Raw genomic sequence first — 14,296 nt, forward strand, 5'->3', positions numbered from 1 at the left:
CGCAAGTGGCTGAATTGAAGGAGAAATACATAAGACTAGACAAAAGAGGATTCATGAAATTAACGAAAAATATTAAGTGGCACTTCTTCATTCCTGTGGGACATGTGAGGAAGAAAATACCCGGACCAAATCTTCGTCAGTGGAAGCAATGGACGAAAATACCGTCACCATTTCTAAGAGTTGCCTATGTTCCCTGGGGACTTGCCCAGTTCCAAAAAAAAGATAGGTATATCTGGCAATGACAGTGACACAAAAGTTCACAGTTACCAATATCAACCTCAGGACTGCTGCGGCCTCTATTCCTGAGATATATGGACTTTAGGAGGTAGAGGGATTTCGGCAAAGAGCCTCAGATACTAACTTCGTTGCCCATCAATAAACAAGGATCTTTTTATTCTCCCTAAAATTTAATGATACTCTCTCACCCCAACTCTCATTTGCCCTCTTCTTCACCTCTTATATATACTATTCGCCATTACCCGCGTTAGCGAGATAGCGTTAAGAACAGAGGACTGGGCCTTTGAGGGAATATCCTCACCTGGCCCACTTCTCCGTTCTTTCTTTTGGAAAATTAGAAAAAAAGAGAGGGGAGGATTTCCAGCCCCCCGCTCCCTCCCCTTTTAGTCGCTTTCTACGACACACAGGGAATACGTGGGAAGTATTCTTTCTCCCCTATATACATATACGTCCACACACGCACATATACATACCTATACATCTCAACGTATACATATATATACACACACAGATATATGCATATATGCACATGTACATAATTCATTCCCGTCGCCACCCCACCACACATGAAATGATAACCCCCTCCCTCCCCCAGCATGTGCGCGAGGTAGCACTAAGAAAAGACAACAAAGGCCCCATTCGTTCACACAGTCTCTAGCTGTCATGTATAATGCACCAAAACCACAGCTCCCTTTCCACATCCAGGCCCTACAGAACTTTCCATGGTTTACCCGAGACGCTTCACATGCCCTGGTTCAATCCACTGACAGCACGTCGACCCCGGTATACCACAGCGTTCCAATTCACTCTATCATTGCACGTTTTTCACCCTCCTGCATGTTCAGTCCCCGATCACTCAAAATCTTTTTCTCTCCATCTTCCCACCTCCAATTTGGTCTCCCACTTCTCCTTGCCCCCCCCCCCCCCCCCCCCCCCCCCCCACCTCTGACACATATATCCTCTAGGCCAATCTTTCCTCACTCATTCTCTCCATGTGACCAAACCATTTCAAAACAACCTCTTCTGCTCTCTCAACCACACTCTTTTTATTACCATATATCTCTCTTACCCTTTCATTACTTACTCGATCAAACCACCTCACACCAAATATTGTCCTCAAACATCTCATTTCCAACACATTCACCCGCCTCCGCACAACTCTATCCATAGCCCACGCCTCGCAACCATACAACATTGTTGGAACGACTATTCTTTCAAACATACCCATTTTTGCTTTCCGAGATAATGTTCTCGCCTTCTACACATTTTTCAACGCTCCCAGAACTTTCGCCCCCTTCCCACCCTATGATTCACTTCCGCTTCCATGGTTCCATCCGCTGCCAAATCCACTCCCAGATATCTAAAACGCTTCACTTCCTCCAGTTTTTCTCCATTCAAACGTACCTCCCAACTGACTTGTCCCTTAACCCCACTGAACCTAATAACCTTGCTCTGATTCACATTTACTCTCAGCTTTCTTCTTTCACACACTTTACCAAACTCACTCACCAGTTTCTGCAGTTTCTCCCCCGAATCAGCCACCAGCGCTGCATCATCAGCGAACAACAACTGACTCACTTCCCAAACCCTCTCATCCACAGCAGACTGCATACTTGCCCGTCTCTCCAAAACTCTTACATTCACCTCCCTAACAACCCCATCCATAAACAAATTAAACAACCATGGAAACATCACGCAACCATGCCGAAAACCGACATTCACTGAGAACCAATCACTTTCCTCTCTTCCTACACGTACACATACCTTACATCCTCGATAAAAACTTTTCACTGCTTCTAACAACTTGCCTCAAACACCATATATTTTTAATACCTTCCACAGAGCATCTCAGTCAACGCTATCATATGCCCTCTCCAGATCCATAAATGCTACATACAAATCCATTTGCTTTTCTAAGTATTTCTCACATACATTCTTCAAAGCAAACACCTGATCCACACATCCTCTACCACTCCTGAAGCCACACTGCTCTTCCCCAATCTGATTCTCTGTACATGCCTTCACCCTCTCAATCAATACCCTCCCATACAATTTCCCAGGAATACTCAACAAACTTATACCTCTGTAATATGAGCACTCACCTTCATCCCCTTTGCTTTTGTACAATGGCACTATGCAAGCATTCCACCAATCCTCAGGCACCTCACCATGAGTCATACATACATTAAATAACCTTACCAACCAGTCAACAACACAGTCACCCCCTTTTTTAATAAATTCCGCTGCAATACCATCCAAACCTGCTGCCTTGCCGGCTTTCATCTTCCGCAAAGATTTTACTACTTCTTCTCTGGTTACCAAATCATTCTCCCTAACCCTCTCACTTTGCACACCACCTCAACCAAAACACCCTATATCTGCCACTCTATCATCAAACACATTCAACAAACCTTCAAAATACTCACTCCATCTCTTTTTCACATCACCACTACTTGTTATCACCTCCCCATTAGCCCCCTTCACTGATGTTCCCATTTGTTCCCTTGTCTTACGCACTTTATTTACCTCCTTCCAAAACATCTTATGCTCCTAAAATTTAATGATACTCTCTTACCCCAATTCTCATATGCCCTCTTTTTCACCTCTTGCACCTATCTCTTGACCTCCTGCCTCTTTCTTTTAAACATCTCCCACTCACTTACATTATTTCCCTGCAAAAATGGTCCAAATGCCTCTCTCTTCTCTTTCACTAATCTGCCACAAGCATCTTTTGCGCAAGCCATCACTACTTCCCTAAATACATCCCATTCCTCCCCCACTCCCCTTACGTCCTTTCTTCTCACCTTTTTCCATTCTGTACTCAGTCTCTCCTGGTAATTCCTCACACAAGTCTTCTTCCCAAGCTCACTTACTCTCACCACTATCTTTACCCCAACATAATGCTATGATAGGGTCGGATATCATCGAAAACGAGTCATACAACGTTGGTAATGATAATGATGTGATTCAGATTCCATTCGAACACAGGTTTCATCATGGTATGGTTTATGTAGGGAACAGAGGGACATTGTCTACCTCATGAAACTTTATATAAAGCGACTAAAGATATCATGAAACCTGGTCTTCGTACTCTGCATGCCAGTAGGATTCTCCTAGTTGGTCGTACCAGTCCAAGCATTGCCTAAAGCGCCTACTACCTCCATGTTTCAGTGCACCGGCACCAGTACCCCGCTGATGACCCGACATTCCACCGCAGGCTGTCGACACATCTCTCCTACACTGGGGTACACACGGGCTGGTATAGTTGTTCCCTCTTACTGATGTGCGGTCTGGCTTTAATGACGTGTGGACCATCAGGCAAGCGGGTGTGCTAGGCTGCAATGATGGATTGGTATGGGGGGTGAAGGGCTAGGGGGAACAGTAGGGGAGGTAGGTTCATCATCTGGGTCGAACCAACAAACAACAACAACAACCAGGGAGCATGGTGCCCACCCTGGACTATATCGCTGATGACGGTGGGCAGCAAGTGTACCTTGCTAGAAGGTTCATCCTTGCCTCTACCAGACCCTACCAATACACTCTCCCACACCTCTCTACCGCTACCACACTCTCCCACACCTCTCTACCGCTACCACACTCTCCCACACCTCTCTACCGCTACCACACTCTCCCACACCTCTCTACCGCCACCACACTCTGCCACACCTCTCTACCGCTACCACACTCTCCCACACCTCTCTACCGCTACCACACTCTCCCACACCTCTCTACCGCTACCACACTCTCCCACACCTCGCCAGCCGTCGCCAGCAGCAGCTGTTGTGGTTGGGGATTCTACAGCCTCCCCAGTAACCTAGGTGGGTCACTTGCCAGTTTACAGCCTCCCCAGTAACCCAGGTGGGTCACTTGCCACTTTACAGCCTCCCCAGTAACCCAGGTGGGTCACTTGCCAGTTTACAGCCTACCCGGTAACCCAGGTGGGTCGCTTGCCAGTTTATAGCCTCCCCGGTAACCCAGCTGGGTCGCTTGCCAGTTTATAGCCTCCCCGGTAACCCAGGCTGGGTCACTTGCCAGTTTACAGCCTCCCCAGTAACTCAGGTGGGTCGCTTGCCAGTTTACAGCCTCCCCAGTAACCCAGGTGGGTCACTTGCCAGTTTACAGCCTCCCCGGTAACCCAGGTGGATCGCTTGCCAGTTTATAGCCTCCTCGGTAACCCAGGTGGGTCACTTGCCAGTTTACAGCCTCCTCAGTAACTCAGGTGGGTCGCTTGCCAGTTTACAGCCTCCCCAGTAACCCAGGTGGGTCACTTGCCAGTTTACAGCCTCCCCGGTAACCCAGGTGGATCGCTTGCCAGTTTATAGCCTCCCCGGTAACCCAGGTGGGTCGCTTGCCAGTTTATAGCCTCCCCGGTAACCCAGGTGGGTCGCTTGCCAGTTTATAGCCTCCCTATCTACTCCATCATCGGGTGGAGGGTAAGCCTACCCTCCTCGACTGCTCTCCTTCCATCCCAAGGTCAGGAGCGCAGTCACTGCGTATCATATTCTGGGGATGGCAGTGGCAGCATCCATGGCATATAGACCCTCATTAAGACAAACAAACATATGTATATAAGGGAACTCAGGCACACACACACACACACACACACACACACACACACACACACGTCTACAGAAGTGCTGTTGTCATGGCCTGACGACAGGGAGAGAGAGAGAGAGAGAGAGAGAGAGAGAGAGAGAGAGAGAGAGAGAGAGAGAGAGAGAGAGAGAGAGAGAGAGAGAGAGAGTATGAATGAGATGGTCTTAATCAAGGCATGAAAACAGACATTGCCAAATCAGGTTTAGTGACCAGTGTTTTCACATCATTCAGGAACCCCTGCCCCGTTCCACCGTCCCTTTCTTGTACATGAAACGTCTACAACCCTCTACAACCTTAACTACTCTTCACTGAGTCTATGGAGTACCTGTGTGTGTGTGTAAACACTTTAAGAGTAAAGACATAGTACATATATACAAGGTTAAGACACGGGGTAACACTAGTGTAAAACTCTCTTCCTGTAACACAGATATGTAATGATCACATACACACAAACACAGACATGTATGGATGTATGTATGTATGTATGTGTGTATGTATGCATGTATGTATGTGCGTAATTATAATAGACCAGCTCCAAAGGGGAGAATGAACAGCTGAGTCGGTGGCTGACCTTGAGGTCAATCAACTGCCAAGAGTCATTCAAGGTCGTTAACATTTCCCACATCCGCCACCCGAAGTATTCACAGCACCTTGCTCAGGTGTTGATGATCATTGTAAGACCACATACACTCTCACGATGTATGGGCTGGTTGTGGTCTGACGTTACGTCTCGTCCAGGCTTCATCGTAACCCGGGTCGTACACGCCAACCACCGCTCAGAGGTCGTATCTGTTATCGGTCAACCTTTCAACTTTGGTGAGCTGTTGCATGCCGTGTGTGTGTGTGTGTGTGTGTGTGTGTGTGTGTGTGAGACCCCCCCACCCCCCACCCCATTGCGGTTAAGAGTCCTACGTGAACCGCACTGGGCATTGTGAGCGCTCTTTGAGCTACTAATGGCTTTATGAGCCTGCTGTAATCCTCTAGTGGATAAACAACGGATTGTTCATGGACGTAATGGCAGGCTGTTAACAAGCTGCAAGTTACGGGGAATATATTTGAGGAGTACTGCTGAGTGGTGCGTGAGGAAAGTGCGGCCCGAATTACACCAAAGTTATTTTAAGTCAGTTTGAAGAGCGACGTGGCCCTTGCCAGGGGGGGAAGTGAGAGGAGTGCATTATCCTCCCTTGTTCATCCTGTTGTGTAGTCTGAGTACGCTGATGTGGCCTACTACACCAGGCAACTCCTCGCTCGGCGTACCTCACCCACCCACCCACCGTGCACCTGACGCGCGCTTCCCAACTGGTGTAAGAGCCTCATTTATTCTTGTAAGGTGCTGCATTACTCTTAACCTCACCGCCAGCGCTCATTGTTTATCCACTACAGATCCCTGGAAGTTGATCATACACAGACTGGTAGGTCTTTCCCTGTGTTCTGCGCCTCTGAAACCGAATCTATTATACTCTAGCCTGAACATCTGAAATAATTCTAATCTTCTGGTGAGACTATAAAGTTAGTAGATATAAAGTCGGTGTCTTGATCCAGATGTCTGCTTCAGTTACTGCCCAGCTGAGGAGACGAAGTGATACTTGAAGATGTAGAACAGTTAAGTCGCTCTCCTGATATCTGGACATTTAAGTTCTCAGGACTCTTGCTGAAACGACGCAAACCCTCAGGAGAAACACTATTAGTGAATGAAACTTGCGTCGCTAGGCTCGTCAAGAGGTGAGGCTATTGTCTTTCAAGATCAAAAGATGTCTAAGAAAAAACTAAACTCTCTAGAAAAAAAAAAGAAGAGACACAGTGATTTTAATGATAAAAGCAAAATAATTCCTGTTATTTGACTGACCTTCTGTGCCGATGATCAGTCTTTGTGGACATTCTTATCTGAAATATCGCCGCTTCTTCATCACAACAGCCTCATTCGCACCGTCGTCGAGTACCTCAATGCTCCTCTTCCAACAGATCAGGATGGTCCAGCGGGCGTGGTGTGGGCTCAGGACCTGCTGGACAGGCCGAAGGGCGTGGTGGACGAGACTCAGGCAATTAATGGCTGTCGCAGCAGCAGCCCTGGTGGTCTACATAACGCCCCTTCTTAACCTCTTCTCGGCTACATGTCACCTTTACCTTAAGGAGGAGCCACAATACGCAGGGTAATACATGATTATTCTCTACCTTCATATGATTCAGATTTCAGTTTTCAGTGGTTTATCCTCAAGAGAAAAGGATCCCCATCTAGCAGATCTGCTCTCAAGAGAGCCCTGTATAATCTGGCAGAGGTATAGCCATAACTTGGTATAGTCATTCACCCATATTTGCCTCAGTAAATCGTAAGCTTGACAGTGTCTGATTTATAACTTTACGTTGTCTTGCGACCTGATAATTGAATGCTTTTGAGGCATTTACCTACAACCTAACATCATCTTTGGATTTGAGAAGGAGAAAAAAAGGTTTCTTGTGATTCGAGTTAAGTGAGTCAGCAGGCGTCAGTATATGCTGAACAAGTAGACAGGAAAAGCTGTTTGGTCTCTGTCTGTCTGTCTCTTACCACATAACAAAACACTTCTTGGCATCACTGACTTGTAACTCGATAGCTCTTCATGAATAATAAGATAAAATGGAAGAACGTCTGTCCTTGTTGCAACGCCTCATAGAAAGTATCAGGTGAAATCTTAATTCTGATCTGAGAGTTCAGATGTGGTCTGGCCCTTACAGGGACTCCCTGGTTGAGGACTGGACGCCTCCCAAACGCATCCTCGTCTGGACCTCCTTGTGGAGTATTGACGACACCTGGGATCAAGTCTTCTACAGGTGGGTTCGTATTGACACCGTTTGGGATCAAGTCTTCTACAGGTGGGTTTGTATTGACAACATTTGGGATCAAGTCTTCTACAGGTGGGTTCGTATTGAAAACTTTTGGGATCACGTCCTCTACAGGTGGGTTCTGTTATTGCCTTCTCCACTAAGTTTGTTATCATTTCTATACGTGGGTGTTTCGGAGAGTTTTAAATTTTTTTTTTTTAACCTTCCTTTCGTTGGGAATTGACTTTTAAACCTCCTCTGATTTGGAGTTGAGAGAAATAGATCGCAGAGAAGTGTATACTGACTCCTGTGCTTCTGCCTGCCGTTCAGTTTTGTCGTTCTGAGCCTAAAGTTTATATTATAACGAAGGTGAAAAGAAAACTGGATTAATTCAGATTTTCAAACTGTATTCAGTAAGAAAATGAATATCACGGGAGGGACAGGCAGAGGAGCGCCAGTAGATTTTGACCACTCGACTATCAGGGATGACACAACACTGTGTGAACGTAATCCCCCACTGAGAGGGTCGAAGTGTCTCCTCAGTGGGATAAGATAACTTACCACTGATGTAAACATTGATTCACTGATACTGAAGATGAAAGAGAAAATTGTTTCATAATCTGTAACACTGTTACATAACGTTGACCATTGTATTATAATCCGTAACACTCTTACATAACGTTGACCATTGTCTTATAATCCGTAACACTGTTACATAACGTTGACCATTGTCTTATAATCCGTAATACTGCTGCATAACGTTGACCATTGTATTATAATCCGTAACACTGTTACATAACATTGACCATTGTATTATAATCCGTAACACTGTTATATAACGTTGGTACACCGGGACTCTATTCTTCTCTACACTCACTCGAACACCATAGGGTGTCTGGCGTAGAGTAACATAATGGTGGTGGTGGCAGTGACAACCATCTTCTCCCGGTCTAACGCAGTAGTGGTGGCAGGACCGCTCCCGCTGCCACCAGACCAACACGGTGGTTAGATGGTGTTGGCAGTCACACGTTTCCGTCTTCTCTTCAGACTCACGTCACGCCAGTGTGAGGTTAGCGACTGCGAGCTGGTGTTCCACCACCGCCTCTTGGACACGGCCGACGCCATTGTCTTCCACGCCCTGGATCTCCACCCGCATTATCTCCTACCGCCCAGGAGGACGCAAGACCAACTCTGGATATTCTTCTCGCTGGAGCCCCCACCAGGTAAGGCCGCGTCGCAACCCAGGTTGTCGTAACAAAGCTTCTTGTCTGATGTTCATTGAGTGTTCATAAGTCCGGGAAAGTCTTCGTAGGTAGGGAGGTGGGCAGGGAGAGTGACCCCAGCGTGTGTATGTTCCAGTGATCGTTGGAACCAATAAGGTCAACCTGACGCGTGTGGCTGGAGTCTTCAACTGGACGATGACCTACAGGCGAGACTCAGACGTGGTCGTCCCTTATGGTCGTGTCATCCTACGACCCCAGTCTGACCCCATCCCTCCAGGTTGGTCTCTGATTTGCTCACGTGATGATTGGACGAGGCCACACTACTACTGCTGCTGGATAGGTCATGACACCGACATAGGTCACATCAACCTCAGGTAGACCACAACTTATGAGGTAGACTGCACTATCAGCAGGTATACCACGCCTTTTTTGAGGTAGACTACACCATCAGCAGGTATACCACGCCTTTTTAGGTAGACTACTCCAGCATCAGGGAGACCACACTGGTAGGGCACAACACTGCCACAGAAGCAACACCACAACCTCCAGGAACCAGTCACAACACGTGAACCGCACAGGAGACAGACCACACTCGCCTCTCGCCTGACCTAACACTGGGAGAACCATGGTCAGGTTCGTGTGAGAATAAGTGTTATAAGACCTTTGTGCTCCACGGTTGTATGACCCTTTTGTTAAAGCCCTGCAGGTTTTGCTTGACCTGATCTGACCGGATGGTCTCTCCCTCTCCCTCCAGCCAAGGATTACTGGGCCAGCAAAACCTTCGAGAAGATAGCTGTCTGGATGGTCAGCAGGTGCAACAGCAGTTCACAGAGGGAGCTCTTCGTCCAGGAGTTAGCTCAGTGAGTTTCCTAATCATAAGTAATCAACACCGTCTATATGCTTGACTAAGCTATCGATCTAAAGTATCTTATGGAAGATCTTATATTTAAAGGTAATAATCAGGGTTGAAGTTAGACCCATGGTGATGGAGGTGTAGTATTGAGCGACCGATCTCCGAAGGAGGATTGGCAAGTCTATGGAAGACAGACAGAGGCCTGCCACATGCTCTGGGTGAAAATACTTTTCAGTCTGTGGGAAAACTTCTGTCCCGTGTCTCTCAGACAGCAGAACCCACTCAAGGGAACGAGGAACAGAACCATGGTGTTGGTGGCCAACAGGTGTCTACATGACAGATAAACATACTCTGAATTCTACACCTTCACGAACTGTAAAAGTCAGGACGACATTACGTTGGGTTTAATGAGAAGTAAGAATGGAAAGATTACGTCATAGGTCAGGTGGACGTCCTAGGTCATGTTGGCATTCAAAAAACGAAAGATAATGATCAGGCCATAATTTCTTGACAGGTACATGGAAGTGGATGTGTTTGGTAAATGTGGTCCTCTGAAATGCGGGAGGTCGGTCAACCTGCTGACAATGGGGACCTTCAGGAATGAGGACTGTGATGCCGTCATCGGGCAGTACATGTTCTACCTCTCCCTCGAGAATTCCATCTGTGAGTCACTTTCTCTCTCGAACACTCACCAGAGTCGTTCTTTTATGAGTACTTATCGTGAACAAGAGATAGTGGCTTGTTGTTCATCGAGAGATGATGCTTGGTAGACGATTATAACTGAGGTGGGGACTTGTGGTTATAGCTGAGGTGGGGACTTGTGGTTATAGCTGAGGCGAGAGTTGATGTATCCTTATAGTGAGATGAGTCTATGGCGACAGCTGAGGTGAGCCCACGGTGATAGCTGAGGTTGTGAGTACATGATTATAGCTGAGGTGAAAGTTCAAGGTTATTGTTGAGGCGAGTCTCAGTGATTGCCCGAAATCTAAGCCATATCTAACAACTGATCGTAGCTGGAGCCAGACTTAGTTCCTAGCTGCAGCTGAGGTGATATGAGACTAGGAACCCCGTGAGGAACACACAGGGCAAGGAAGCATGAATGAGGAAGTTAAGAAGAATCACTTGAGGTGTGAGACCTGATGGATGGCTTTAGCTGAGGAGATACTCAGCTCTGGGCTATGACTGAGGCTAATGTGTTGCTTCAGGTAATGACTACGTGACGGAGAAGCTCTACAAGATACTGCAGATGGATGTAGTCCCTGTGGTGCTGGGAGGCGCGGACTACTCCTCCATGGCACCTCCAGGATCCTACATCAACGCTGCAGACTTCCACTCACCCAGGCTGCTGGCTCAGTACCTCATGACGGTCGCCTCCAACTCAACGCTGTACAACAAGTAAGAGAGGCTTCCTATCTTCCATAGAATCTGCTGTTTAGGGACAAGGGTCATGAACCTGATCATCCTGTAGAGGTAGTGGGAACAACCTATAGGACTTTTGACTTCCTCAGGACTGTGTTCGGTCCTTGATACAGTCTTATGTCTGATAACTTAGATACTTGATCCAACTAACTCTTTACAATTATCTCATTTGATAACTTAGTTATTTGATCCATGTAAGCCTTAATGATCATCTAATTCTACCCGACAGGAGAATCCTTAACCGCTTGTGCACGGAGGTACAACCTTTGAGGGTCAGGTCATAGGTCAGCCATAAGGCCCAAGGGTAGTACCGTCCTGCTGGGAAGCTGAAATGCCGTCTCTATTACACCTTAACTTTGCTTCAGCTGCAGCGGGAAACATGTTGAAGTTTATTGACTTAACTTATTACGAAGTCACTAATAATAAAGGGACTTTGCTGAGCGATACTAGTTTTGACTCAGCTTAGCTAAGGGTCACTGAAGTCAAAAGTATAACCACAGTGTCATAGAAATGGATGTATTCATCGTATAGTTACCAAGCAACTTTCGAAACGGGCTGTGTCCTTGACTAGCTCGCCTGAAGATGACTATAATAACACTAGCCTGTCAACAAGGGCACCAGCGCTCAGCATGGTACCTCTGGGGAGACTAACCCTTGAGTCTGATGACTTAACACTTGAGTTCGATGCCTTTAGTCACTGTTATCAGGGAAGGTTGAGTCGCCGCATTCCAGACATAGACTCGTCGTCCTCAAGAGGTTAGGTCATCATACTGACGGTGTTCAAGGGTTGCCATAACTAACTGATATTTGTCTAGATTAGGACACGGAACATTATGGGCAAAATCGAGAACTTTATGAAAAATATGAATTACAAAAATATTGCTTCACTTGCAGGTACATGGAGTGGAAGAGTCACTACCAGGTGGAACTGGGTCATCCGTTCTCCCCCATGGTGTGTGACCTGTGCGCCAAACTCAACAACAACAACAACAACAACAACAACAACAACGGCAGCAGCAACAACAATAACAATAAAAAGACGACATCTACAACTCCACAGTCGTTAGTCAATTTTTATCATTCTGCCTAACATATATTACCCCAGGCCCAGCACACACTACTTCCCTCCACAACATTAGCTCCCCTTCACTACACTGGTCCTCCTCCACTACATTAGTTCTCCTCCACTACACTAGTACCTCTCCACTGCACTGGTTCCCCTCCACTACACTGTTCCTCTCCACTACACTGGTTCCCCTCTACTACACTGTTTCCCCTCCACTATACTGGGTCCCCTCCACTACACTGGTTCCCCTCCACTACACTAGTACCTCTCCACTGCACTGGTTCCCCTCCACTACACTAGTTCCTCTCCACTACACTGGTCACCGTCTACTACACAGGTCCCCCTCCACTACACTGGTCCCCCTTCACTACGCTGGTTACAAGTGGTATAATTCTGAAATTTCGATCATTTTCAGTTTTCTTTCTTATCGTGATTGTCCATATCAGATGACACATGAATATGTTCCAGTAGAAACATGGGTCAGTAACCTTGATTCATCTCTTCTGATGTAGGTGGCTGACGGCGGCGGCGACGGGGAGACGGGTTCCTGGCCGAGATCACACTGGTAGCTACCCGGACATCCTCAGCTGGTATGTCGAGGGCGCCGCCTGTCGAGGCTGGCAGACTGGGCCCCTCAACCTCACCACCATCTACAGACACACTCCCACAAGGTCTACTGGGAACTAACGGAACCTGTGAAATGTCTCTAAAGAATTAGATGATATTTAGATGAACATCTGGAATGTCTCGATGGGGATATTGAAATGTAGATGGAGGTGTTTGAAGCGCTGGTACTGACCTAACCAGTGTGAACACATACCGTGATGTGCTTCTGTGTGTGTGGTGTCACCGGACTCCTCCTGCAAGTGGTGACGCCGCGAGCGATGGGTCATCATTGGCGAAGTTCTACGGTGGAAGAGCTTCTCGCCCTAAAAGAAGCGGATCACAGCCCAAATGCTGCAGAAACCCCACTAAAGAGGGTACTACTAATAATAATGATGCTGATAATACCCCATTGTGTTGACCAGATAAGACAAGAAAAGGAAAAAAAAAAGACTATTTTTCTATCAAAATACGAAAAGTATCACACTTCCTCTCAACATATCCTTTCTCATAAACTTTCTACATGTTTGCATCAGTTACTCAGGTTATGAGCGGCTGGAAAAATGAATATGGTAGAGAAAATCATGGCATTCTGGTGTGCAAAGAATCCCTGAAGTCGCGCCTCTCTCTCCTGCCAACGGGAGGAAGGTTTTAGCTACACAGGCTGATCCATACTCATGTAAGCATCTCTTTGCTTACTGTACCCCATCTTGTCGATATCCTTTCTAAATGCCATTAGTGGAATAACGGAAATTCTTTTCCAGTTTCCCTTGAAAAGATCTTCTTCTTAGGTGTTGTTACCTTACTAGCAAGATGGCGCTTTCCCTTATTCAAAAAAGTGTCACAACCTCTCCTCCGCGAGCGCCTCTATCCTCTTAATTCATCATAGAAGACTCTCAAATGCCTGTTACTAACTAAAGTATTTCTAACCATTACAGTACCCTCTCCCTGTAATCTCTTTTCATGATCGAGAAACTTTATGCAAAGAATATGTTTGTCAATCTAAACGATTATGATCGCTGCTGTGTCAATCAACATATTAATGAGTTAAAATATTCGTAAACTCCTCATTAGACGACCATAAAACCATAATGTTATCCCGAAATTGTTTTTGATTTTCATTTTCCGTTTAATTACACTATTGATGTAAGCAATTGCACGGTATCCTTTCATAAATATTACGTCACTTTATTTAACTAGATAATCCAAGAGTTGACTGTGATTATAAGTCTGATTGTTTTGATGAATATCTTATTTGCAACAGCTCAGAGATGTGACTACCACTTCCTTACTTTATATAACATAATTGTTGTCCTAATTTGATGTTTTTGTATGTTCTTAACATAGAGACAAATGGACGAAGAACATTATCAGTTATTCTTTCTACTACTGGTTCACGGCAGCCAGCTGACTATCGACGCCATGTGCCACGTATAATGCCAATTGCATATTTATTATCAATACGTCTCTGAACTATCATGGATAAGAATTCCTTGGAAA

General features: G+C 46.2%; 1 protein-coding gene across 5 annotated transcripts; it reads left to right on the forward strand.

Moving 5' to 3' along the window:
• Positions 1 to 3,841: 3,841 nt before the first annotated feature.
• LOC139756902 (alpha-(1,3)-fucosyltransferase C-like) lies at positions 3,842 to 14,283 on the forward strand. 5 transcript variants are annotated; one of them, XM_071676807.1, is made up of 11 exons: positions 6,111 to 6,245; positions 6,376 to 6,555; positions 6,796 to 6,983; positions 7,546 to 7,641; positions 8,680 to 8,855; positions 8,992 to 9,132; positions 9,610 to 9,715; positions 10,223 to 10,371; positions 10,914 to 11,103; positions 12,022 to 12,189; positions 12,706 to 14,283. In XM_071676807.1, the coding sequence occupies exons 3-11, from the start codon at positions 6,802 to 6,804 to the stop codon at positions 12,878 to 12,880; spliced, it is 1,383 nt and encodes a 460-aa protein (XP_071532908.1). In that variant the 5' UTR covers positions 6,111 to 6,245; positions 6,376 to 6,555; positions 6,796 to 6,801; the 3' UTR covers positions 12,881 to 14,283. The 5 variants fall into 5 exon arrangements, with proteins under 5 accessions (XP_071532911.1, XP_071532907.1, XP_071532908.1 ...); XM_071676809.1 differs by having other exon boundaries at positions 6,116 to 6,245; positions 6,389 to 6,555; XM_071676810.1 differs by lacking the exons at positions 6,111 to 6,245; positions 6,376 to 6,555 and adding an exon at positions 3,842 to 4,055.
• Positions 14,284 to 14,296: the final 13 nt, after the last annotated feature.

This window comes from Panulirus ornatus, chromosome 23, assembly GCF_036320965.1.
Source record: "Panulirus ornatus isolate Po-2019 chromosome 23, ASM3632096v1, whole genome shotgun sequence".
NCBI classification, from domain to species: domain Eukaryota; kingdom Metazoa; phylum Arthropoda; class Malacostraca; order Decapoda; family Palinuridae; genus Panulirus; species Panulirus ornatus.

What these genes read in the sequence shown, in the direction of transcription:
- LOC139756902 (XM_071676806.1), top strand. Translation starts at nt 6,051, where the DNA reads ATGTGGCCTACTACACCAGGCAACTCCTCGCTCGGCGTACCTCACCCA. An exon ending in ACGCGCGCTTCCCAACTGGT is followed by an intron (nt 6,138 to 6,795) that starts GTAAGAGCCTCA and finishes CTCTTCCAACAG; the next exon opens with ATCAGGATGGTCCAGCGGGC. An exon ending in GTCTGACCCCATCCCTCCAG is followed by an intron (nt 9,133 to 9,609) that starts GTTGGTCTCTGA and finishes CTCTCCCTCCAG; the next exon opens with CCAAGGATTACTGGGCCAGC.